The sequence below is a fragment of the Pan paniscus genome, chromosome 2 (assembly GCF_029289425.2).
Source record: "Pan paniscus chromosome 2, NHGRI_mPanPan1-v2.0_pri, whole genome shotgun sequence".
Taxonomy (NCBI): domain Eukaryota; kingdom Metazoa; phylum Chordata; class Mammalia; order Primates; family Hominidae; genus Pan; species Pan paniscus.
Window position 1 is genome coordinate 158,364,370 of NC_085926.1, and position 26,868 is coordinate 158,391,237.

The 26,868-nt window shown below is 40.6% G+C and overlaps 3 protein-coding genes and 1 pseudogene across 5 annotated transcripts in view; 3 read left to right on the forward strand and 1 right to left on the reverse strand.

Annotated features, from left to right (window-relative positions):
• SMC4 (structural maintenance of chromosomes 4) overlaps positions 1 to 6,792 on the forward strand; it is a 35,416-nt gene extending 28,624 nt beyond the window's left edge. For all 3 annotated transcript variants that reach the window (XM_008956068.6, XM_003830623.7, XM_063603004.1), the window contains 7 exons: positions 606 to 795; positions 2,445 to 2,589; positions 2,878 to 3,051; positions 3,488 to 3,670; positions 4,127 to 4,359; positions 4,868 to 5,051; positions 5,499 to 6,792. In XM_008956068.6, coding sequence (XP_008954316.1) covers positions 606 to 795; positions 2,445 to 2,589; positions 2,878 to 3,051; positions 3,488 to 3,670; positions 4,127 to 4,359; positions 4,868 to 5,051; positions 5,499 to 5,651 — 1,262 coding nt within the window. In that variant the 3' untranslated portion in view covers positions 5,652 to 6,792. The remainder of the gene's footprint in view (positions 1 to 605; positions 796 to 2,444; positions 2,590 to 2,877; positions 3,052 to 3,487; positions 3,671 to 4,126; positions 4,360 to 4,867; positions 5,052 to 5,498) is intronic.
• Positions 6,793 to 9,793: 3,001 nt separating this feature from the next.
• On the reverse strand, positions 9,794 to 21,736 carry TRIM59 (tripartite motif containing 59). The gene is given in 6 exon segments (XM_034957675.3): positions 9,794 to 9,906; positions 9,909 to 9,935; positions 9,938 to 11,003; positions 16,985 to 17,077; positions 20,805 to 20,874; positions 21,551 to 21,736. Coding segments are annotated over 3 exon segments (1,203 nt in total). The 5' UTR covers positions 11,001 to 11,003; positions 16,985 to 17,077; positions 20,805 to 20,874; positions 21,551 to 21,736.
• LOC103783665 (uncharacterized) lies at positions 21,635 to 25,928 on the forward strand. Its single transcript, XM_055110878.1, has 2 exons — positions 21,635 to 22,773; positions 24,386 to 25,928. Exon 1 carries the CDS (start codon positions 21,635 to 21,637, stop codon positions 22,667 to 22,669), a length of 1,035 nt encoding a protein of 344 aa, XP_054966853.1. The 3' UTR covers positions 22,670 to 22,773; positions 24,386 to 25,928.
• On the forward strand, positions 22,760 to 25,928 carry LOC117979809 (galactosylgalactosylxylosylprotein 3-beta-glucuronosyltransferase 3-like; annotated as a pseudogene).
• Positions 25,929 to 26,868: the final 940 nt, after the last annotated feature.

Below are 26,868 nucleotides of genomic sequence, written 5' to 3' on the forward strand. Positions count from 1 at the left end.
TGACTGCTTGCCAGAAGAAACATGTCCAATTTGTTTATGCCTTCCAAATTATGCAAGTACTTTTGATTGAATTGACCTAAATTATGTCTAAACCCTAGCCACAGAGGAATCTGGGAAATGTTAACTTTTACTCTTCGTTGTCACAGGAAGGAACGCTAATTCATCTTATATCCTCCACTTTGTTTTAATGTGGAGAACTGCGAAGTTATGTTAGCAGAAGAAAATAACCACAATTTCTTCATTGTGGGCAAGTTAATATTGAGTTAGGCACATAGTGTATCTAAGGCTAAAAATCATTATGAACTCAGTAGTCAAGGAAGTGCCCTAAGAAAAAGTTGTAAAGATACTTTAAAAGAAGCTGAGAACATGAAGCCATTAAGAAATGGTGTGTTTACAGCCGAGCTAGAGTGTTTAACTTTGTGCATTGTTGTAACACCATTTGTTTTGATACAGGATATCGTTTTTTTTAAGGTGCTTTTTCCCATATGCCTAAAATTTGTTTTAATGCATCACGTTAAGTCATAGCAACTGAAGAAATGTACATCTAACAAATGATGTTCATTAGCATAAAAACACAAATTAGGTTCTTTATTTTTTAATTTCAGAATATGATGCTGTGGCTGAGAAAGCTGGTAAAGTAGAAGCTGAGGTTAAACGCTTACACAATACCATCGTAGAAATCAATAATCATAAACTCAAGGCCCAACAAGACAAACTTGATAAAATAAATAAGCAATTAGATGAATGTGCTTCTGCTATTACTAAAGCCCAAGTAGCAATCAAGACTGCTGACAGGTAGAGTATGCATGTTACCCTAACTTGTTTTCCCTTTCCCTGCCTTCACATTGGAAAGGGGGTTACTATGTAATGTTCCATAAAATGTTTCTCTTACTGTTAATTTATTGAACCTGTCTGACACATTACCTAATAGGACTTTCATGACAGAAAACCTATAATGAACATTTATCCTATGGCCAATTAAAAAGGCTGGTAAACAGGTATGCCATAGGAAAGTACAGGTAGACTGTAACTCCCCAGTTGCTGTGAGGGCATAGAACTCAGTTTTGTTTCTCTGGTCTCGGGGAGGGAGTAGTTGGTCCTTAATGTAAATAGATATAGGCCTTAATAAGTAAAAGAGGTAAAAATGGGATCACTTAGCAAAATTAATTCTCTTGGTAACTTAGATTTTATTTTTTATTTTTATTTTTTGATACAGAGTCTTGCTCTGTTGCCCAGGTTGGAGTGCAGTGGCACATCAGGGCTCACTGCAGCCTCAATCTCCCAGGCTCAGACAGTCCTCCCACCTCAACCTCCCAAGTAGCTGGGACTACAGGAATGCACTACGACACCTGGCTAATTTTTGTATTTTTTTTGTAGAGACCAGAGTTTTGCCATGTTTCCCAGGCAGGTCTTGAACTCCTGGGCTGAAGCAGTCCTCTTGCCTTGGCCTCCCAAAAGACGGAGATTACAGGCATGAGCCACTGCACCCAGCCACCTTAAAATTTTTAAATACCTAGAAGATTTCATTGTCCTTAAAAAAAGATTTATCTACTTAGGTCTTTTTTTTTTTTTTTTTTTTCTTTTTGAGACAGTCTCGCTCTGCCATCCAGGCTGGAGTACAGTGGCGCGATCTTGGCTCACTGCAGCCTCCGCCTCCCAGGTTCAAGCGATTCTCCTGCCTCAGCCTCCCAAGTAGCTGGGATTACAGACACACGCTACCAGGCCCTGCTAATTTTTGTATTTTTAGTAGAGACAGGGTTTCACCATGTTGGTCAGGCTGGTTTTGGAACTCCTGATGTCATGGTCCGCCTGCCTCAGCCTCCCAAAGTGCTGGGATTACAGGCATGAGCCACCGCACCCGGCCTTAATTTTTTTAGAGTATTTATTGAAGTGTGTCTGAAATAAAGCTAGGTATGTATATAAAATATTGAAATTTAAATAGCCATTTCTTTTTTTAGAAAAAATTTTAACAAATTGATTGCATATTGATTATCTGGTTAAATCCAGAGTGTTTTGCTCAGAGATAAGGAGGTAATAAGGGAGAAGTAGTGTCTTGCTTTTTTGGAAGTACTTGTTGCCTTGTCTTGAATTGGGAAGTATTTGAAGGTACAACTTTATGGGTGTAGAGATTTAACAATCTCTGACGAGAAAACGACAAAAGAATTTGATAATCTAATGGACAGTGTTGCATCAGTCTAAAGTTGGATGATACAAGCAGCTTATATAAGAAAGGCATTTATAATTAAAAATATACAAGTCATCCCATAAGTGTTTGTATAAACCTACAAAAACTGATTTAAGGATGGTTTAGTAAATCATAAACTTAAAAATATATGAATAGAAAAAATGTCACATTAAATTTCATGAAAAGTTCTTTAGTAGGTTTTCAGAAACAATAACAAATCACCTTACCACATTTTTGATGCATCATTTTGCTTCTTTAGAAACCTTCAAAAGGCACAAGACTCTGTCTTGCGTACAGAGAAAGAAATAAAAGATACTGAGAAAGAGGTGGATGACCTAACAGCAGAGCTGAAAAGTCTTGAGGACAAAGCAGCAGAGGTCATAAAGAATACAAATGCTGCAGAGGTATGAGTTGCTTTGTATTGAAGAGGAGATGGGATGATACTGGAACCAATTTAAAGAGCTGGATATATGACAGTGCCTAGAATGTAGTAAGCACTCATAGACTTAAAGTTTTATAACTATCAATTTTTATTTGTACAATAAGAATACTATAATTTGTGAATTTAAATGCTTAAATTATTTTAAAATGGAAGGGGCATGGGGAGAGATTGGTAATTCCTTCATCTTTGTAATGTGAAAATGATGGCTCTATTTGGAAAATTCTATCTAGCAGTTCTTTTCGGTGTTTAGGAATCCTTACCAGAGATCCAGAAAGAACATCGCAATCTGCTTCAAGAATTAAAAGTTATTCAAGAAAATGAACATGCTCTTCAAAAAGATGCACTTAGTATTAAGTTGAAACTTGAACAAATAGATGGTCACATTGCTGAACATAATTCTAAAATAAAATATTGGCACAAAGAGGTGAGATTGTTACCGTTTAGTTTAATTTTAAACATATTCTTTATGAAAAAGGAGGGTTTGGGGAGGATTGTTTTAGGGGGTTGGGGTTCTTAAATTTTGTTTGTGAGCTACATTGTGATTTTTTAATTCTGTGATCACTTCTCAGGTTTATAGGGGACATAACAATATAAATTGTTATATACAGAAAAGTCTGAGTAACGATTAGAATTAGACAACTACCCTTTCACCCTAGGGCTGATCTGGACATTTAAGAAAAGATTACATGGACACTTTTGAGTGTTACAACTATTTTTCTTGAAGTCCTTTGAAAAATAATGGATAAATCAGTCACAACTCCTGTTGTTTTCATAGCTGTGTAATTTGTCATTTTTTTTTAAACAATGAATTGTATGTAATATTATGCCTTCTCTAACTCTCCCCTAAATTGAACTTTTAGATTTCAAAAATATCACTGCATCCTATAGAAGATAATCCTATTGAAGAGATTTCAGTTCTAAGCCCAGAGGATCTTGAAGCGATCAAGAATCCAGATTCTATAACAAATCAAATTGCACTTTTGGAAGCCCGGTGTCATGAAATGAAACCAAACCTCGGTGCCATCGCAGAGTATAAAAAGAAGGTATGAATGAACTGTGTATGTATACTAGTTGGAGTTCTTTTTAGTCCTTAGCCTAAATTCTGATCTTTAGTTTTGTATAATTAACAATGCTGTTGGCCGGGCGTGGTGGCTCACGCCTGTAATCCCAGCACTTTGGGAGGCCAAAGGCGGGTGGATCACAAGGTCAGGAGTTCGAGACCAGCTGGGCCAACATAGTGAAACCTCGTCTCTATTAAAGATACAAAAAATTAGCCAGACGTTGTGGCACATGCCTGTAATCCCAGGTACTCGGGAGGCTGAGGCAGGAGAATCGCTTGAACCTGGGAGGTGGAGGTTGCAGTGAGCCGAGATCGCGCCATTGCACTCCAGCCTGGGCGTCAGGGCGAGTCTACGTCTCAAAACAAAGTAATAATTAACAATGCTAATTATCATATCAAATTTATCTGAATAGATTTTCCTATCATAATCTTTTCACAGGAAGAATTGTATTTGCAACGGGTAGCAGAATTGGACAAAATTACTTTTGAAAGAGACAATTTTAGGCAGGCATATGAAGATCTTCGGAAACAAAGGCTTAATGAATTTATGGCAGGTTTTTATATAATAACAAATAAATTAAAGGAAAATTACCAAATGCTTACTTTGGGAGGGGACGCTGAACTCGAGCTTGTAGACAGCTTGGATCCTTTCTCTGAAGGAATCATGTTCAGGTGTGTAATTATGCTGAGTTTATAATCCCACTGTTACCTTTTTCTACATATTCTCCAAACTCAGTATTTCTTGGAGGTAGGATATGAAGGCAAGATGTACAACTTGTTTCATTTACTAGTAAATACTAATTTGCTTGTATGCTATTTATGCTTGCAGTTTACAGGGGCAGACAGCCAGTATTTACAAAATATTTGTCTAGTTCATCTTTTCTTAAATTTTCAAGGCATTTTTAACATGAGGATTGAGAAATTGTATTTGATAAGGAGAAAGAATAGCAAGAAGTATAATACTTAGCTTGCTCTTTAAATCTTAAAACTTTGGTATGTGCTCCTATGTATGCATCCTCCAATAACATTTTTATAAAATAACAGAAAAGAGTTCATATTTGTGAAAAGCAAGTTACAGATTCCTAAAAAAGATAGTAGAACTCAATTACGGAAAACAAATCACAAGGTCTTAACTTTAGCTTTACAGGTAATTTGACTATGATTTTCTTAATCATTTCAGTGTTCGACCACCTAAGAAAAGTTGGAAAAAGATCTTCAACCTTTCGGGAGGAGAGAAAACACTTAGTTCATTGGCTTTAGTATTTGCTCTTCACCACTACAAGCCCACTCCCCTTTACTTCATGGATGAGATTGATGCAGCCCTTGATTTTAAAAATGTGTCCATTGTTGCATTTTATATATATGTAAGTAATCATTTTGGGATTTTCATTCCAGAAACTTTTAGGGGTATCCTAAACATTACACATGGAATTCTTTATTTCTTACAATTGAGCCTTTTCTTTATTGTCTAATAACTCCATCTCCATCTCCTCTGGTATCAGTGGAGACCAAATTATTTTTTATTTGAACCAAATATTTCCATTTTGGAGGAGTAAAATATAAATTAAAAATGCAAATTAGTAGCAGAATCACAGCTAGAATCCTAGGTCATCTTCCTAGATCTTTTCCACTAGAAGTCAAAATAACCAAATTCCTTTCACACTCAAATACTGTTTTATGAATTATTCCTGCCATCATTCCTTTACATGTTATCAATGTAATGTTTATTGTCCAAAAAATATTTGAGGTTACATGTTTGTGTGATTTACCTCTTATTACTTAATGTTTGACTTTTCTTTGTTTCTCTTTAGGAACAAACAAAAAATGCACAGTTCATAATAATTTCTCTTCGAAATAATATGTTTGAGATTTCAGATAGACTTATTGGAATTTACAAGACATACAACATAACAAAAAGTGTTGCTGTAAATCCAAAAGAAATTGCATCTAAGGGACTTTGTTGAACTTTATGCTGAAGATTCTTCAAGTTGATTCAGTGTATTACTGATTTTTTTCTATTTGTAAAGGATTATGAGTTGTATAAAATACATACTCCTTAAACTAGATCATGAAACTGGTTTCTGTTTTATGCAGTTGTCATTTGTAAAGTCTAATAAAATATTCTCTATAATTGCTTCTAGATTACAAAAATATGACAATCTTGTAAGTAGCAGACTATGGAGAAAAATGAGTTACCTGGAGGGTCAGGTAACTTGCCAAACTAAAAAGTATGTTTGTTGAGGCAAAGTCCTAAGCAAGGTTGTGCTATCAAGGCTCAGCATATCTTCGTGGGCCTTTGATTTACCAACACTGGAAACGCCTGCCAACTAATCTTGGATAGATTCTTTAAGGCATTCCACTTAGCTTGCCAGTTGAGACAGTCACCACAGTTATTACCCAAATACTATGAACATATTTTTGTAAACCAGTCATTCTGAATTATAGTGATGAGAATTTAAATATATGCTTTTCTAGAATTTGATGTTTGACCATTTATGACTTAATTACCAGACAGCCAGTAAATTAGGACAGTGTTTCAACAAGCCTAGGCTATCTCGTAAGTTGAAAAATATCCCACTATAGTTGCTTCATGAGTATGAAGTAAGATGGCCTCTGAACACTGGTTCAATTTACAAATTTTCAACTTTATGATAGGTTTATCTGGGTACTAAATGCATTTCAACTTGATAGTTTCAACTTATGATAGGTTTACCAGGATGTAGTCCCACTGTTGAGGAGCATCTGTATTTAGGGGTTAATTACTTTAGTAATAAGTGGAAAGTAAGATACCTTGAGTAGTGTTTGCCTATAAAATTGTCAGCGTATTTTTACACTATTGGCTCAAGAATGTTATAATGCTATGGGACATAAGTTGGCAACCAGTTGGTTTTTGGAAGGACTTTCAGTATTGTATTAGAAGTCTGCCCTAGCTGTTAAATTTCTGGGTATTTATCCTAAGGAATTAATTAAAGAGTTAACTGTTCCTTTCTTCAGTGGGCCATTGTTTTAGATATTTAAAAAATCCAACAGTTTATCATCACGTAACTGTAAAAATGTAAACACATTATTAGCATGGACTTTTAAATAAAGATTTAAAGAAAGCAAGATCTGAAATTCAAGTATGGTAATTTGTTCTAAATCAAGAATATATAAGGGAAAAGTAAGTTTAAAATGCTATAATGATAATCAAGTGTTTTCATTTGGTGCGAAAATAGAATTTAATACTTTTATTATATTTTAATAACCAATGCAGTAGAGCTCAGATTTTTTTTTTTTTGAAAGTCTCACTGCATCACCCAGGGTGGAGTGCTGTGGCAAGATCTTGGCTCACTGCAACCCCGCCTCACGGGTTCAAGCGATTCAAGTGCCTCAGCCACATGAGTAGCTGGGACTACAGGTGCACACCACAGTGCCCAGCTAATTTTTGTGTTTTTGGTAGACAGGGTTTTGCCATGTTGGCCAAGCTGGTCTCAAACTCCTGGCCTCAAGTGATCTGCCTGCCTCAGCCTCCCAAAGTGCTGGACTATAGGCATGAGCCACTGCACCCAGCCTGCAGTACTAAGTTTCAAAGAATTAGAAGTACCCAGAACCCATGTGAAAATCCCATCGCTACCACTCCTGAGTTTGGAAGTCTCATTAAGACAGTGCAAATAAAATATCAAAAGGAGTTTATTAAAATACATATTTTGTTATACATAAAACTTAGAAATATTTCAAGATTTACATATGTTAACTTTTGCAATCTTCCTGCTGGTAAAAATACAAAACAGCAGCATAAGAACCAGTTACTCATATACTCAACTATATTCATGCATACTTAACAAAATGAAAAGTTTTCCTAAAAACTGGCAAGATACAAAATGTCAAATCTAAAATGATATATATACTTACGTTTTTAGCATTCTTACAGATTACAAACCCTTACCAACATTAATCTTGGCCTACTTTAAAGTTGAGTGATAGCATGAACTCTGAAAAGAGAATGCATGGGTTTTCTCACAGCTATATGGCCTTGGACAAGCCACTTGTCAGTTCCCTCATCTACAAAAAGGGGGTTAAAAATATTCACATCACAGAAATGAGATTTAAGTAGTTTAACACATAATGGCTAACATTTCATTGCTTACGTGTTTTTGAAACTACAGGGCACTTTTATGGTGTGACTAGTATTTTAAGTAATCAGTGCAACTTAGTATTTTTATCTCTAAATAGCTGAGTATGTGTCTCTCCTTACCTCTACTATGCCCTTTAAATGTTCTTTGCCCACACAATAGTTAATTGTGCTAGGTATAAGTCTGATTCTAATAATAAATTGATATAATACAGTCATCTTAGTGTTGACTTATTCTCAGCAGGTAAGAGTTTTAGAACTAGTTCCCTGAAAAAGCTGTATTTATGATAGTTTATGTGCAATCTGTAGGGCCAGGAGCATAGTCTAATCTGACCCAGAATGTCTTTTTGATATAGGTAAGGCTCTTCGGTGATCCAAGAGCAGCCCCTTTGGGATTTCTGGAAAGCAAATCAACCTGCACTTAAGAGTTGCATGGACAGTGGGCCAAAAGTCGTAACACATGCATCATAACTCCAGTCCCTGTTAAAGGGAACCAAAGGGCTTTGATTTAATTGGCCCTCGTAAGCAAAGCTAATAAAAGATTAAGTTGTTGGGCCAGGCGTGGCGGCTCACGCCTGTAATCCCAGCATCTTGGGAGGCTGAGGCGAGTGGATCATGAGGTCAGGAGATAGAGACCATCCTGGCTAACACAGTGAAACCCCGTCTCTACTAAAAATACAGAAAATTAGCTGGGCGTGGTGGCAGGTGCCTGTAGTCCCAGCTACTCAGGAGGCTGAGGCAGGAGAATGGTGTGAACCCGGGAGGTGGAGCTTGCAATGAGCCGAGATCACGCCACTGCACTCCAGCCTGGGCGACAGAGCGAGACTCCGTCTCAGAAAAAAAAAAAAAAGATTAAGTTGTTGGTACTTTTGCATTAGCTTAAGGGAATGTGGTAGAAAATTTAAATGAGTTAAGATGAATAAAGTCCACGATGCCATCAAAACCTGTTGCAGACCAAGTTACCAACATGATTCTGTTCTAGTAAGAATGAGTTTTTAATCCAAGAACTGATTTGACTGACGAGCAGAAAAAAAATACAATCTTAAATTTGCACAAACTATAGAATATGACAAGTATTAGAAAATGCTGGCCCCCAGGCACAGTGTGGCTAACGTCTGTAATCCCAGCACTTTGGGAGGCCAAGGTGGGCAGATCTCTTGAGCCCAGAAGTTTGAGACCAACCTGGGCAATATGGCAAAACCTCGTTTCTACAAAAAACAATTTTTTTAATTAGCCAGGCATGGGGGTGTGTGCCTTGTCCCAGCTACTCCAGAGGCAGAGGCGAGAGGATCGATTGAGCCTGGGTGGTCGAAACTGCAGTGAGTCATGACCAGACAACTACACTCCAGCCTGGGCAACAAGGTGAGACCCAGTCTCAAAAATTTCTTTTAAAAAGCCACTTTATTCTAACAGTTATCCAAAAGCAATAGTTTTATTTGGAGTGAATGGTGATAAACATTTAGGGCTCTTAAATCTATCTAAAACACAGGTATGTTTGATCAAAAGATCTTTAAGCCATGCCGTATCACTTTAAGACTTTGTTGCTTGATTTTGAAACCTTTCTATCATCCTTATTCACCCATTCAAAAGCTTCAAGCCACATCAAAATAAAGGTATATGTTCTTTCAGGATTTTGCTATATATATAAAGAACTGTAAAGCCAATTAACTGCAGTATATAATAATGGTAAAAGACAATATTGGTACAAGAATGTTTAAATGTCACAGCAACATTATGTCAACCTTCATAAAGCCGATAAAAATGGGATAGTGTATTACTTTTCAAATTGTTACTAGATTCTGTTTCCCAAAGATTTGAATATTTCAGATATAACTTTGACATATCATTGCTAACCAAAAGAAGCAACAAATATAAACATTTGTTTATATTAGTTGCAGCGCTAATAAAGCTTAGTTTGCTCTTTATCCATGCTACCCCATTTTTCGTTTAGCAATGTACAGAATAAGCCCATTTAAGCAATTCAGGTTGACGTTTTCAATGGGTAACTATTTTCCACACAAATTCCTTCAACAAATAGAAAATGTGACACAGTATATTCTTTACCTTATGCAGACTGTTAGATAAACTTTGGTAAACAGAGAGGCTTTAGAAAACCATATTAAAGTGATTTCATTTAAAAAGTTATGATGTGTTGGTTGAAAAAGAGTATCGACATCAGTATTACTGAAATTAATGTAACTACAACAATGTTTAAAATTTTTAAAAATTCAATTTCCTTTTCATCCTTATCAGGCCAGGAACATGACATCCTTTTTGGAGAAATTTTCATTTTGGGAATGAGAACGTTCTTAATTTCTCCAATTTCTGTTCTGCTCCATTCTTCTTTCAATATTTTGCTTACTTGAGGATAAATTTCAACGGGTTGAACCTCAGGAAGTGGTCTTTGTTTCAAGATCTGTACATGCTGGCGTACATCATCAACTTTTTCAAGAAATTTAAGTGGAGACTCTTCTTGTAAAGATATTGTCAGTGCCATTAATTCAAGCTGCTGCTCTCGTATTTCCTTCATTCTTTCAATTTGTGGAGTATATTCTTGATTAATTAGATTGCCAACATCACAGAGAGCCGTCAGGAAACTTTTTTTTTTCTGTTCTAATGTATCATTAAGCTCCTTAAAATACTGGAGAACAGCTTCCTTATCGCCTTGGATCATTTTCTCAGAATGAGATTTTTGTTCTTTCAGCTTTTCAATAAGATGAGTAAGATCTGTCCAGTGTGTGTCAGTCAACTGTTCAAGCAGTTTTTGAGGAGTGTCCTTTTCTTTCAAATAGGCACTTTGAAGGTCATCTATAGGATGACCATGATGTTGACCTATGGTAAGGCAATGACCACAAACTAATTTTTTATCTAATAGACAGTAAACATTTAATGGTTGCCTGTAATGTTCAGGGCAGGTAACAATATCTGGATGGTCTTCTTGCTGGTACTTTTCAATAATAGCCCTTAGTGCAAAATTAACAGGTAAAGATTCAATGCCAGTTGGAGTAATTTCAGTAATACTTCTGCAATTAGGGCACTTGAGTGGAATTCGTAAAGGTCTCCATATATAAAAGTTACCAGATGCCTGAAGAATGTTTTCCAAACAATTTCTACAAAATGTATGAGAGCATGGCAGTACACGAGGATCTTCAAAAATACTATAACATATGGGACAAGTTAACTCTTCCTCAAAATTGTGCATTTCCTGTCAAGAGAAAAATGTATTTTAAGTTTACATAGAGACACCTGTACATATTATTTAACATTCTAGGCATTAACCTCCAAATTGTTACCATACTGCTTATCATTTAAAAGAGAACAAGGTATTTTTAAAATGAAGTTTTCTGAGTAATTCATTTCCTAGTATATATAGTGAATAATTGATCACAATTAAGAGTTTATTCCTTAGGGACCAAAATCATCCCAAACAAAGCAATTATCATTAATTTGTAGTAAAATGCTTCAAATTTAAGTTATTTAAATTTGTTGCTATGTGATATGGTTTGGCTGTGTCTCCACCCAAATCTCATCTTGAATTGTAGCTCCCATAATTCCCACATGTGGGAGGGACTCAGCGGTAGATAACTTTAGTCATGGGGGCAGTTCCCCCATACTGTTCTTGTAGTATCACGAGATCTGATGGTTTTGTAAAAGGAAACCCCTTTTACTTCACTCGTTCTCTTTTCTTGTCTGCCGCCATGTGAGACGTGCCTTTCACCTTCTGCCATGATTGTGAGGTCTCCCCAGCCACGTGGAACTGTGAGTCCATTAAACCTCTTTTTCCTTATAAATTACCCAGTCTCAGGTATGTCTTTATCAGCAGCATGAAAACAGACTAATACACTACATAATAAAGACTAAAATTCAAAGTGTTCTGTTAAAGTCTACTTAGTGATTACAACTATTTTGTGCAACATTTTAACATTTAAGATGATAAAATCAAAACCAAGCACACATAATGAGTAGACAAGACTATTTCTATTACAACAAGTTAGGCTTAGCAAAAGTATATTCTTTAACACAAAAGGAGGAAACATGTCCCAGTTGGCTCAATAATGGTTTCTAAAGCAAGTTATCAAATTTCTCCACAGTAACTGTTACTACCATAAATTTTTTAGCTTCTCAAATTAGAATACAAGAACGCTTAAACCCCAGGATCAGCATAGTATAATTCTCTAAAGCAATAATTTTAACTTGCAGATTTAGAAGGCAGAAAAATTTTGAATTCTTATAATAAAAATCAGTTTGAAAGGTAAGAGTTGACTATAGTAACTGTGAATTACTGCCTTAATTTTTAAGTGAAAAACTAGAGCACTAAATGGTAAAGAACAAAAAGAAGACCATTAGTCATCTTTCCTTCATGAAAGTCTCTCGATCCGTATTTCTCTGAGACAGAAAAAGAAATGCAGCAATAGTTCAGAGACCATCTCTGACACAAGTAACTTGACCTCTTGGCAAGCTACTACTGGTATTTCCAGTAACAGAAGCCTGACCATTTTGCACCCTACCACCTCCTACTGCTTTCCTTTATACCTACCCTCAATGCATAAGCCACAATTCTAAAGACTAGCTTACCCCTTGATAGAGAAAAATCAAGTTATACCACTGTTGACAGTACCTTAGGCAAAACTTAAAAATCCAAGTGCCATGGCCAGGCGCAGTGGTTCACGCATGTAATCCCAGCACTTTGGGAGGCTGAGGCGGGCGGATCACCTGAGGTTGGGAGTTTGAGACCAGCCTGACCAACATGGAGAAACTCCATCTCTACTAAAAATACAAAATTAGCCCAGTGTGGTGTCAAATGCGTGTAATCCCAGCTACTTGGGAGGCTGAGACAGGAGAATTGCTTGAACTCAGGAGGTGGAGGTTGCAGTGAGCCAAGATTACACCACCGCACTCATCTGGGCAACAAGAGCGAAACTCCGTCTCAAAAAAAAATAAACACCCAAGTGCCATTCACGTAAAATATAAAGGTTACCAAATCACATGCTATAAAACTAACTTTTAAGATTAAAAATCTGTGAAAACAGCAACTAAAAGTAACTAACTGCATTTTTAATAAAATGCAAACTTGGCTCCTTATCTTTACGATCTGTCAAACTCTTACTCTTCCTTCAAGGCTCAACTCGAGCCTGCCTTTTCCCCAGATTAGGTCCCCTGTTATTCTCATTAAACACTGCATTTTTACTTCATAGCACTTTAACAAGATTTTATTTAAGAATTTTGTAACTTTTCTGTATACATTAGAATGTAGGCCTCCTATAAGGGCAGGAATTGTGTCTAAACAATGGTTATATTCCTGCAATTTAGGCACAAATTTTAACACAGCAGGCATTCACTTGTTACTGGTTCAATGAACAAATGCCTTTTCAGAGACCTGTGTTAATACAGATTTTTGTTTTGGGGTTTTTTGTTTTTTGTTTTTTTAACAGCAAAATCTCTGCTTAGGAAAAGGTGTAAAATGAAAATCTATCAGAAAATACTCCATTCAGGCCAGGTGCGGGGGCTCACGCCTGTAATCTCCGCACTTTGGGAGGCCGAGGTGGGTGAATCATGAGGTCAGGTGATTGAGACCATCCTGCCTAACAGGGTGAAACCCTGTCTCTACTAAAAATACAAAAGAATTAGCCAGGTGTAGTGGTGGGCGCCTGTAGTCCCAGCCACTTGGGAGGCTAAGGCAGGAGAATGGCGTGAACCCGGGAGGCAGAGCTTGCAGTGAGCCGAGTTCACACCACTGCACGCCAGCCTGGGCAACAGAGTGAGACTCCATCTCAAAAAAAAAAAAAAGAAAAAGAAAAAAGGAAAAAAAACACTCCATTCAGACTGACAATATTCAGATCCCAAACGAACCAAAGTGTGTCACACAGAGACTAAGCTTGAACTGTAGAGCATTCCAGCAAATTAAAGTAATTGAGCAACAGTAAAGAAGATGACATTCACTGCAGATAAATTCAAGTGAGTGCATGTTGGCAAGACTTTACAACTTTACCCTACACCTACAGAAAGCTATGAAGTCATACAGAAACCACCCAAGAAAAACAAATGTGTTTTTCAGAGTATTTCAGTGATGTCAGAATTCACATTGAAGGAATAAACAGAATAACACTTTGTAGGAAATAAAATTTGAGCAGTCGACGTACATTTAATCTAGATTTAATATTACTGGAGCTATTCAATTGTTTAAGTAGCAAAACTAGTCCTAAAACAGAATCTAACTTTTCTCTCCAAACCCCTATTCTATGCTTGCAGAAAACTAGGGAACAACTCTGAGAATGCACTTAGGGGCCCAAAAGCTCAACTTTCTTTAGAATGAGAATATTCACGACATTGTAAAGCATATCCTAAGCTTATATAAAATGGAAGCAGGCCAAAGCAGGTGGATCACTTGAGGCAAGGAGTTTGAGACCAGCCTGGCCAACATGGTGAAACCCTGTATCTACTAAAAATACAAAAATTAGCCAGGCATGGTGGCACACACCTGTAATCCCTATAATCCCAGCTACTCGGGAAGCTGAGGCACGAAATGGCGCAACTGCACTCCAGCCTGGGCAACAGAGCAAGACTCTGTCTCAAAAAAAGGAAAAAAAAAAAAAAAAAAAGGAAGCAAAAATCGTGGTTGGTCTCAAAGTTACTGCTATCATATGTAAAATTTTTAATAATACTTTTTAGACAAAAATTTGTGGATAACTTGAAGTTCACAGAAGTCAAAATCTATTCTCAGACTACCCTTTTCTCACTGATTTATTGATTAAAAACTAATTTTAGGCAACAAATTCAAGAGAAACTAGAACTGAAAAATAACTTTGTAAGGTCAGGAACTTTCTGACTCTGGTTGCTGCCTGAGAAGTAAACTATATAGGTGGGCCAGGTGCAGTGGCTCACGCCTGTAATTCCAGCACTTCGGGAGGCCAAGGTGGGAAGATCACTTGAAGCCAGGAGTTCAAGACCAACCTGGGCAACACCAAGAGACCCCATCTCTACAAAAAATTAAACATTAGTCGGGCACAGTGATACACGCCTATAATCCCAGCTACGCGGGAAGCTGAGGCAGGAGGATCACTTGAGCCCAAGAAGCTGAGGCTGCAGTGAGCCACGACTGTGCCACTGCACTCCAGCCTAGGCAACAGAGCAAGACCCTGTCTTTTTTAGAAAAAAAAAAAAAAGATACAGGTGGCTACCATGCTTACAGGCTAGTTCTTTCAGAAACCAATATGAAATTTTATGCAGCAGAAATTTTCCACAACCAGTCTAGGCTTCTGAAAGGAAGAAAAAGAACAAAAAATTAACCTATGTATATTTTCTAGGATGAACATCTTGGATTTAGCTATGCTGTATGTAAGTTTCCAAACAGTAAAAACATCAGTAACACTGGAAACAATAAGACAATGGAGTAATGCCTTTGATATTCTCAGGGGAAAAAAAATGGCTTCTGAAATGGAAATTAAAATTCTATACCTAGAAAAAAAAGCAATCCATTTTGATATAAAGACAGTTGGACAATATAAGATCTCAAAAATGAACAACCTTCTTCCAACTCTTTCTAAAGAAGCTACTGCAGGGAGAAAAGAAAAGCAAGAATGTTCGCCAGCATAATGGCGAAATAAAGTCCAGGACAACTGTGAAAGCCTAGGGAAGAGTCACTCTAGAAGAGGAAGAAAGATCCAAAAGACAGATCTTTTTTTTTTTTTTGAAACAGAGTCTCGCTCTGTCGCCCAGGCTGGAGTGCAGTGGCGCTATCTCAGCTCACTGCAAGCTCCGCCTCCTGAGTTCATGCCATTCTCCTGCCTCAGCTTCCCGAGCAGCTAGGACTACAGGCGCCCGCCACCACGCCCAGCTAATTTTTTGGAATTTTTAGTAGAGATGGGGTTTCACCATGATAGCCAGGTTGGTCTCAATCTCCTGACCTCATGATCCGCCTGCCTCGACCTCCCAAAGTGCTGTGATTTCAGGCATGCAGAAGACAGATCTTTAAGTAAATAAATGGAACTGACAGAAATGCTTCATGTATATGAAACATATTGAGAGGTAACTAAATTTAGGGAAAAAACATGATAGAATCATGAAAAGAGAGGAAATATTAATATTATAGTATATGGCTCAGCTGTCACTGTAACAGTCATAATATTGTAAATATCAAATACTGATTTTACCAAAGAGTAACAAAATTATATTGAGGGGGAAAATAAGGGAAGGAAACAGTTTAAGAACTAAATCTTAATTTTTCCTTATAAGAAAGTCAATACATACTTAAAAAATAACCCACAAAAAATAAATATCTAGAAATATAAAAGAAAATACCAAAAGAAATGTTAAAGCAGATAAAAGTGATGGCTTCTAGAGGGCAAGAATCTGTTTTTCATTATAAATCATGGTTTCGCTTTTAACTATTAAGCAATTAAAAATATAATACAATTTTAAAGAAATAAGGACAATTCTACAAGTATCCACACAGAAAAGAAGGATGAAAAAAGGAAAACTAAACCAAGGGTCTCAGAATCCTCCTCTGGGAGACTGGAATTTCCAAAATTGGAATGGCCACAATAATTATCTCCCACATGAGCTGTCCTATAATGTGACTTTGCTGCTACTCCCTGCACATGGAGATGAAATCTATTCTCCCCCATTAGAATATGTGTGGGCCATGTGACTGTTCTGACCAATAGGATACAGTATAAGTGATGTGTTGAGTTCTAGGTATAGCCCTTAACTAGTTTGGCAGGTTGCTGCCTCGGAGCCACAAACTGCTATGTAAGAAGTCCAGGCTACTTTGCTGAAGAGACAGGCCAAATAGAAGGGCAAGGAGTTTCCAGACACATGAGTGAAAAAGACATCTTGAATATCTGGCCAGCCAAGCTTTCAGATGTTTGTTACACAGCAGGAAATAACCAGAACATCACCAGCAACAAGGAATGCTAGAACACAATGTAGCAATGTCCACAAAGTCTAGAAGGAAAGGGATATGAGCTGAGAATTCTGTACACAGCCACGACATAATTTATTCATGTGAAACAACAGAAATACTCTTCAGTAAAATCTACAGAGCTAAAAAAAAATTACATGGGCAGAGCTGACACCATACACTTTACTTACCAAACCAAAAGGAATATAAAATAATTCAACTTAAAAAAAAAAAGAGGAAAAGTGGAAAAAAAAGAATAAAAATTGGCCTGGTGTAATGGCTCATACCTGTAATCCCAGCACTGTGGAAGGCCAAGGTGGGAGGATCACTTGAGCCCAGCAATTCGAGACCAGCCCTGGCAACACAGTGAAACGCCATCTCTACAAAAAATAAAAAACTTAGCTAAGTATGGTGGTGCATGCCTGTTAGTCCCAGCTACTCAGGAGGCTGAGGAGGGAGGATTGCTTGAGCCTGGGAGGTCCAGGCGGCAATGAGCCATGAGCCATGGTCGTTCCACTGCATTCCAGCCTAGACTACAGAGCCACACTTTGTCTCAAAAAAAAAAAAAAAAGAATAAAGATAAATGGAAGATGATAATGAACTAGAAAACTTAAATTGCTAGAACTGGCTGGGCACTGTGGCTCACACCTGTAATCCCAGCACCTTGGGAGGCCGAGACAGGCGGACCACCTGAAGTCAGGAGTTCAAGACCAGCCTGGCCAACATGACAAAACCCCATCTCTACTAAAAATACAAAAATTAGCTGGGCAGGGTGACAGACGCCTATAATCCCAGCTACTCGGGAGGCTGAGGCAGGAGAATCGCTTAAACCTGGGAGGCGGACGTTGCAGTGAGCTGAGATCATGCCATTGCACTCCAGTCTGGGTGACAGAGCAAGACTCTGTCAAAAAAAAAAAAAAAATTGCTAGAACTGATAAACCCAAGAGATGGCTCTTTTTGAGACTGAGTCTTGCTCTGTCACCAGGGCTGGAATGCAGTGGTGTGACCATGGCTCACTGCAGCCTCAACTTCCCAGGCTCAAACAATCCTCCCAGCTCAGCCTCCCAAGTAGCTGATAGGTGCATGTTAACACACATGCCTAATGTTTTTATGCTTTGTAGAGATAGGGTCTCACTATGTTGCCCAGGCTGGTCTCAAACCCCTAGCCTCAAGACATCCTTCCCCCCTCAGCCTCCCAAAGTGCTGAGATTACAGCTGTGAGCCACCATGACCAGTCTAAGAGTTGGTTCTTTAAGTAAATAAATAAGCCATTAGCTATCTGTGATAGGTGGCCTCTAAAATGGCCCCCAATGACCTACACTTTCTGGATACTCTTGAAATCTCCTCTCCTTTGAGTGTGGACTAGGCCCTACTCAACTGTTCCAGAATACAAATATGAAAAGTTTGCTAAATATTTTGAAGACAGTATAACATGATTCCAAAACCTGAGACAATACAAACTAAAAATGGACTAATTTCAAAAATGGACACTGATGTAAAATTCTAAATACAATGTTAGCAAAAACAAACACAGGAGTACATTAAAAAATACACTGTACCGTGACTAAGTAAGGTTCTTTCCAGAAATACAAAGTTAATTCAATAACGAAAAATCTATTAATATAATTCAGTCAATTAGTTCAATGGAAAAAAAATTTACATTCACATTATATGTGAAAAAAGCATATAATATATATAATATCAAAACCAATAAGCAGTCCTCAAAGACAGAAAGTAGAATGATAGTTGCCAGGGCTTGAGAGCAGGGAAGATGTAGAGTTATCGTTTAATGCAGGGGTCCCCAACCCTTCCTACCCACCCTGCGCCCCCACCATGGCGGCGGGCAAGCCCACCTGAGCTCCGCCTCAAGCCCACCTGAACTCTGCCTCAAGCCCACCTGAGCTCCGCCTCCTGCCAGATCAGTGTCAGCATTAGATTCTCATAAGAGCGTGAACCCTACTGTGAACTGCGCACGCGAGGGATCTAGGTTGTGGCTCACTGTGAGAATCTAACTAATGCCTGATGATGTGCGGTAGAACAGTTTTATCCCAAAACCATGCACCACCCACCCCCATCCATCCACAGAAAAATTGCCTTCCACAAGACCAGTCCCTGGTGCCAAAAAGGTTGAGGACTGCTGGTTTAATGGGTACACAGTTTCAGTTTGGGAAGATGAAAAAGTTAACGGAGATAGTTGATGGTGATAATTACAAAACAATTTGAATGTATTTAATACCACCAAACTGCATACTTAAAAAGATTAAAATGGTAAATTTTATGTTTAGCATATTTTACACAATAAAAAAAAAACTTTAAAAAATTTTCAAGCGTCTTGCCTATTATCCAGTCTTTCTTTTGCTAAATGAATTTGAATCAATTTATACTACTGTATGTTTTTAAAAAGCAAAAAAGTAAAATAATCCATGTAAAATGTATTTTCCTCTAGTGAGTACTAAGCTCATGTAAAAACCAATAGTTCAAGATTTCCTGCTTCTCTTTTAAAACCGAGAAATATTAATATAAAAAAATGAATCTTCTCAGAAAGAAACCTGAGGCTAAATCACTCTACTTACAAATTATTTCACTAATGTCTAGTGTGTTTAAGTGTCAAAACAAATATATTTCTGAATTTCCAAACTTTTTATTAAGTCTTTCTCCAGAGGGCCAATTCACTAGTGAGCCTCCCTGATGTCTAACTGGCATATTAGGTAATAGACAGTATAATAGATGATTAAATAGCACCGAAAATATCATTACCCATTCTCCTGTGTAAACCAGTTTTTAAGTTTTAATTCTCTAATGCTTTGCTGCCTTTCAACTCTAAACATGAACAGTTGTAAAACGTTCATTACATTTCACAACCTCTGAAAGGAAAATATATTTACTACATTATAGAATTCGATGACTTGCCCCAAGACTTCTAGTGAGTCAGCTTTAAGTATGGGAAAATTCAAGTGGTGCCACCACCCAAACTGGGGCTCACATCTTTGTGGCCCTAACTGATAAAGAAGAAATACATTTCATGCAAGTCAAGACTTAAGAAATAACTACAACTGCACCATTTATAAACATATATAAGATTTTTTTAACATTGTCGCAGAAAGTCTGAGAAACAAGATTTTTAAAAATAATTCTGTCACATATAAATATACAAAAATAATGAGAGATCACCTTAACTTTTTCAAATTAAAAAAATCCTATGGTCAGCTGATTTTAACTCTCTTTGTCCATCTGTACTATTTTCTTTCATTTTGATATCAACCTGTTTCCCTAAACTAAAAAATAAAAATAAAAACTAGAAACAAAACAAAAAAAGACTATTAATTCAATTTAACCAGGAATTGACTTGAGAAATTAAGGCTTTAATTGCTTTTGTTGTACTTTTCAAAGTAAAAATATATCTGGTGGGAAATATTCATCAACGTGTTTAGTGAAAGGCAATGTCAAAACTAACATCACCTAAAATCAAAATTTCACCTTGCCTGGCTAATATGGTGAAACCCCGTCTCTACTAAAAATACAAAAAATTAGCCGGGCGTGGTAGCGGGCGCCTGTAGTCCCAGCTACTCGGGAGGCTGAGGCAGGAGAATGGCGTGAACCCGGGAGGCGGAGCTTGCAGTGAGCCGAGATCGCGCCACTGCACTCCAGCCTGGGCGACAGAGCGAGACTCCGTCTCAAAAAAAAAAAAAAAAAAAAAAATTTCACCTTGCCAGATTAAATAGCTACTTACTCATTTAAAAAGACCAATATATGAATGCATAGTGAAAAAGTATCCAGGTAACTTAATTTGCAGTTTTGTGTAGTTCTGCAGATCTGCATGTATAAAATAACAACTTTGCATGTGTTTTGAGATGTACACATTCTTGTAAAATTTCTAGAAGGATGTACAAAAGAGTTAAGTGACTACTTTTAAGGTATAGATCAGAGAAGGGAGTTGGTTATTTTTCACTTTATGCTCCGCTCCTTCGATAAAATGGTTGGGAGTTTTATACACCGCCAACACAATGTTTTTTCAAAGACTTCTAAATTTCACTTTGTAGTTTAAATCATACACTCTGTAAAAACTTAATTGTTTTTCATATTTATTTAATCTCCCAGATTACCTACTTTGTTGATCTCGTGGTTTAGGGGCTGAATACACTCTTCTCCAACTCCTCCACAATCTTTTATTCTTATTCTAAAATTAAAATAATGTTATCTTTAATGTTTTCAATTTATTGTCTCATGTCATAAAAATGGTTGTTAGTTCACTGCCTTTGATATTTATCTTCACGATGCTTCATTGTGTTTTCAGAAAAGCCACAAACACCAACACAGTTGCTGGAGCTGCAGTAGAGGTATCGCTTGTTCCTTGAAAATCCTAACTCTGACCAAACAGACTGTCACAAAGGACCTCTTTTGACAACGTCAAGTAGCTTATGAGCTCTCGACAATATTACCCAACAATGGTGATGGCAGAAAAAACATTCACGGTCATTTTAGAGTGCTTAAAATTAACTGCAAGACAAAAGCATCCATGGGAGTAAAATACCTTGCAAGCTCTAAATTATAACTGATTTAGTATAGTTTGCTCATCTCTCTGTTCTGCCATTTCAATGCTGTGGGACCTGGGTCAGTATTACCAAATACCTCTCAAAAGTGAGGCTTCACATCTGTAAAATGGGTAACTGCACCTACCTCACTTAAGTCCTGCGAGCACCTCCCACAAAGGGGCTCAAAATGGCAGTACTCTTCCCTTCCCCTTCTCAAAGCTCCACTCTCCCAGGCCTCCCTCCTAACGCGCCTCCGCCTCGGCACCCGCCCGTCCCCAACCCCGTGGGGCTGACCGACTCGGCGGCGTCCGCTCAGCTCACCCTCGCCACCACAGAGGGCCTCCTCCCTCACAGGAACGCAGCTCCACAGTGGAGGGACGGGAAAGTGGCTCCCCAAACTCCAGTATGGGACAAGAGAGAATGAGTGCAGGTCCCAAGCCACTCCCTCCATCGTCACGCCCCCAGGACTCCCCGCCCAACACACTGGGCACACCAGACTGTGCTACAGGAAAAGAAAAAGGACTCAGAACCACCTTCTCCGCATCCGTAAAGGTCCTTAGACTCACCGCGGGAAGGAAGCTGACCAGGCAACTCCACAGCACAGAAACACAGCGCCACGAGCTCCAGGCGGATGCTGAGAGCCCCCCCGAGTCCCCGCCCTCCTCCGCTCTCCTCCGCCCTCCTCCGCCCTCCTCCGCCCCGAAGGGCTTCAGGTGCCCAGACCGGGCGGGGCCTCGCGGAACCTCGCGGCGCAGGCGCAGTCTGCAGGCAACATTCAACTGCAAGGCATCGGCCAATGGGAACTATTGCTGGGCTCGTTCGAAAGTAAACGGCGGACGGCGCTGCCCGAGGCAGGTGGCGGGAGTCAGTTTAAGGCTGGCGCCCAGCTTTCCGCGCCTGCGTGCTAGGCGCAGGCCGCCTCTCGGAAGCTTGGCCTCGCAGGAGCGGCTCTCTATCCTGTGGGGAGCTTCGGCCAGTGGGCCTCGTGAGCTGGGGTCCCGCCTGGGGAATCTGGATGGCACCGGTGGTCTGGGGGAGAGGCGGGGCCTGGCGCGGGACGAGGCGAAGCGCCGGTGGCCGACAGCTTCTGGGGAATTATCTTTTACTTGGCGCCACACGGGGCGGGGCCTGCTGCTATGCTGTGGAGCGCAGTGTCTTCCATCGTTGCCTCACAGACCCGCTGCTCCGGGAAGTCGCCACACATTCTCAGGGAACACCCACATCTGTCGCCTGCGCCCTCCGCCGCTCAGCTGTTTGCTTTTGTTTACGCATTCCGGAGACCTGACCCACCGGAGCACTGGGCTGAGCACAGGAGAAGGGGCTTTGGAGCGCTCTTTGTACTCAACTCCGAGAGCGAGTGGGAAACTGAGGACTGGGTTGGGTGGATCCCTGCGTCTCTCCCTAGCCTTCGTCCTCTTCTCCCGTTTTTCCACTTTATGAAAGTATTGCCTAGAGATGAGGGCTGTCCAGCTCAACACTTCCAACTTCAAGTTCCTACTTCACCTCTAACTCCCTAGAGTTAGAAAACAACGTACAGCTTAGAGGTTCCTTTCCCTTTTTTTCTTGAGAAACTTTATTCAGCTTTATCTCAAGACATCACCGCTTCCCTCTCCTGTCAACCTTAAATAGTGAGGTTCTGGAAATATGATTAAGGATAGAGTTTATTCCAGCGTAAGGCTTGAGGGTAGCCACCCAGGAGACACCAGCTCCAAATGGGGTTAGCATTCCAAAGTGAAGAAGTTAGGGTTTCGCCTAGGTGGCCAGAGACAAATTTTAACAGGATTTCATTTCCCCTAAGAGACCAGTGCATACTTACAGCTATTTGATAGGTTACAGATTACTACATTCCAAGAAAAAGTACTTTGTTACTCCATGAGGGGGGGTAGTGATCTCAGGGGGTTGTATCTCTGGTATGGTTTGGTCCTCCTATTTTAATTATTTATAGAAACAAAAGGCAGACGTTGCAGATGCCTGCTGCTTGACTCAGGCTGTAGCCACATTCCTCCCAAGGCTCGGAATAAAGTTCCAACAGCTTTGAGTTTGAATTATATAGTTCCAATAACTATACTTATTTTGTATACTAATGTGCTAAATAAAGATATGGGCTCTAGGCCAGGTGCAGTGGCCCAGGCCTGTAATCCCAGCACTTTCTGGAGGCCAAGGCAGGTGGATCACCTGAGGTCAGGAGTTCGAGACCAGCCTGGCCAACGTGGTGAAACCCCGTCTCTACTAAAAATACAAAAATTAGCCGGGCGTGGTGGCAGGCACCTGTCATTCCAGCTAGTCGGGAGGCTGGGGCAGGAGAATCGCTTGAACCCGGGAGGCGGAGGTTGCAGTGAGGCAAAATGGCACCACTGCATTCCAGAAAAAAAAAAAAAAGCTATGAGCTCTATATACTGCACATTGCAGTACATCCAGGTCCTAGGCTTTTATTCAGTAAATTACAGAAAATATTAAAGATATAAAGCAGAAAGTAAGGCAATATTAGGCCTTAGTCAATCTCAGATAGCTTCACCAATTCAGCTCCTTAAAAGGTTGCTTATGAAGTGTGAATTGTAGTGGTAGCTACTGTTTCATGGTGGTAAATATTCGTTTTGACTTTATGTACATTTTCTATTAAACATTGGAGTCATCCTGATAGACATCTTTGTAACTTCCTGTCAAAACAACATGTGGGACAGGCGTGGTGGCTCATGTGTGTAATTCCAGCACTTTGGGAGGCCAAAGTGGAAGAACTGCTTGAGCCCGGGAATTTGAGAGCAGTCTGGGCCACAAAGTGAGAACCCATCTCTACAAAAAATAAAATAATTAGCCGGAGTGGTGGCTCACACCTGTAGTCCCAGCTACTTGGAAGACTGAGGCAGGAAGATTGCTTGAGCCCAGGAAATCAGGGCCACAGTGAGTTACGATCACACCACTGCACTCCAGCCTGGGCAGCTGAGTGAGACCCTGTCTCAAAAACAAACAAAAAACCCCAACGTATTATGAATTATTTTTCCATAGCAGTAAATGTACTATATTTCTATTATCGTATTTTAAAAAAGTGTAATTGCTTCTGGAATTGAATTAATATGGCTGAAAATGTTTCTGAGCTATAATGTTTTTCACCTGTTTTCCCCTCTGTGCTTTCTTACCTCAAAACGGTAATGTATGTAGCAAGAAAACAGAAGAACCTCACACTAGACTTACTGGCTGTTGTTTCCCAAAAAGCCTGAGCCCATGGAGAAAAATAATATTTGAGAGACCCCGCGTGCTGGGGCGCGGGCGGCAGCGGCGTGGCCATGAAGCTGAAGGTGAAGAACGTGTTTCTCGCCTACTTCCTGGTGTCGATCGCCGGCCTCCTCTACGCGCTGGCCAGCCATGTGACTGCCTTCCTCCCCTGCGGGCAGCAGCTGAGCAGCTACGGCAGAAGGATCTGAGGATTTCCCAGCTGCAAGCGGAACTCCGACGGCCACCCCCTGCCCCTGCCCAGCCCCCTGAACCCGAGGCCCTGCCTACTATCTATGTTGTTACCCCCACCTATGCCAGGCTGGTACAGAAGGCAGAGTTGGTACGGCTGTCCCAGACACTGAGCCTGGTGCCCCGGCTGCATTGACTGCTGGTGGAGGATGCTGAGGGTCCCACCCCGCTGGTCTCAGGGCTGCTGGCTGCCTCTGGCCTCCTCTTCACACACCTGGTGGTCCTCACGCCCAAAGCCCAGTGGCTTCGGGAGGGCAAGCCTGGCTGGGTTCATCCCCATGGTGTCGAGCAGCGGAACAAGGCCCTGGACTGGCTCCGGGGCAGAGGGAGTGCTGTGGGTGGGGAGAAGGACCCATCACCACCAGGGACCCAAGGAGTCGTGTACTTTGCTGACAGTGGCAACACCTACAGCTGGGAGCTGTTTGAGGAGATGCGCTGGACCCGTGGTGTCTCAGTGTGGCCTGTGGGGCTGGTGGGTGGCCTGCGAGTCAAGGGCCCTCAGGTACAGGACAGCCGGGTAGTGGGCTTCCACACAGCATGGGAGCCCAACAGGCCCTTCCCTGTGGATATGGCCGGATTTGCTGTGGCCCTGCCCTTGCTGTTAGCTAAGCCCAATGCCCAGTTTGATTCCACTGCTCCCCGGAGCCACCTGGAGAGCAGTCTTCTAAGCCACCTTGTGGATCCCAAGGACCTGGAGCCATGGGCTGCCAACTGCACTCGGATACTGGTGTGACATACACGGACAGCGAAGCCCAAGATGAAGCAGGAGGAGCAGCTGCAGTGGCAGGGCCAGGGCTCAGACCCAGCAATTGAGGTGTGATGGCGGCCCCACCCCAACTACCACCTCTTTTCAGGCACGGACCTTGTGGGACTGGGCCCCAGGCCTGCCCAGTATGTGGTTTTCCAAGTCCTGACCGCTTGAAGCCAGAAGTGGCCCCTCTGCCCCTCCAGACCCAGGGCATGGTCCTGCTGCTTCACCTCTCCCCCAGCCTGCCATGTGGCACTGCCCACAGGCTGGGGACAAGCAGCCCTTGTATTGAGCCAGGTTGGCCCTGTCTAGGGTGGAACAGAAGGACAGACAGACCCAGGAGGGAGGGCAGCTGAGTAACTGGGTAACTTATTGGGGCTGGGAAAGCACTGGGGGGCTGGAGGAGCTGGGCTGGACCCTCCCTACCTGAGCATGCTGACCCCCTTCCTACCTCCAGAATAAAGAATCTCAACCTGAAAAAAAAAGAAAAAATATTTGAAGGAAGAGGCCGAATGCTTGAGAGAAGCAGAAAGAATTGTTTGCCCCTAAAATAGAGATGATTCGGGTCCTAGTGGGGGAAAACTATGACACCAAAAGGGAAGGGTTATATTGGTGCCTCCAGGGAGTCTGCTTTAGAGGCCCATGGGTTCCCAACCCTGCCAAAGATTCAAGATTTCTGTAGCCCAGCAATAATCTGGGGTTGAGGAGGCTGGGATGGTGTGGAGAACCACAGGAGCCTACAAAAACAATGGTGGCCTCAGTGGTGGCAGGCAACTTGACATATTTGGTTTTGTGGACTGTGATTAACATACTCTATAAAAGATAATGTTTTTCTGGGAAGGTGGGACAGGAGAACTAATACTCAAATGCAGGAGTACATGCTTCAAATCCATAAGCCTAAAACTCAGGTGATAAGTTGCTCAGCCACCCAAAAAAATGGTGGGGAAGAGGACAGTTGAGCTGCTTGGGCGGGGGGTGGGGGGTGTCTCTCTTTTTTTTTTTTTTTTTTGAAGATGGAGTCTTGCTCTGTTGCCCAGGCTGGAGTGCAGTGGTGCGATCTCGGCTCACTACAACTTCTGCCTCCCAGGTTTAAGCGATTCTCCTGCCTCAGCCTCCCAAGTAGCTGGGATTACAGGCATGTACCACTGTGTCCAACTAATTTTTGTATTTTTAGTAGAGATGGGGTTTCACCATGTTGACCAGACTGGTCTTGAACTCCCGACCTCAAGTGATCCACCCACCTTGGCCTCCCAAAGTGCTGGGATTACAGGCTTGAGCCACCGCACCCAGCCTTACTTCCAGTAATCTTTTGATAGAATATTGGAAAGAGATAAAAGATGATAAACATTTGCAGTTATTACCAGGTGTAGAAGAGGAGGCAATATAACATTAATTTTATGACAACCAGGCCAAGCACGGTGGCTCGTGCCTG

Bases quoted from the DNA above. Each gene is read 5' to 3' on its own strand.
- LOC103783665 (XM_055110878.1), top strand. From the start codon at position 21,635: ATGGGACAAGAGAGAATGAGTGCAGGTCCCAAGCCACTCCCTCCATCG.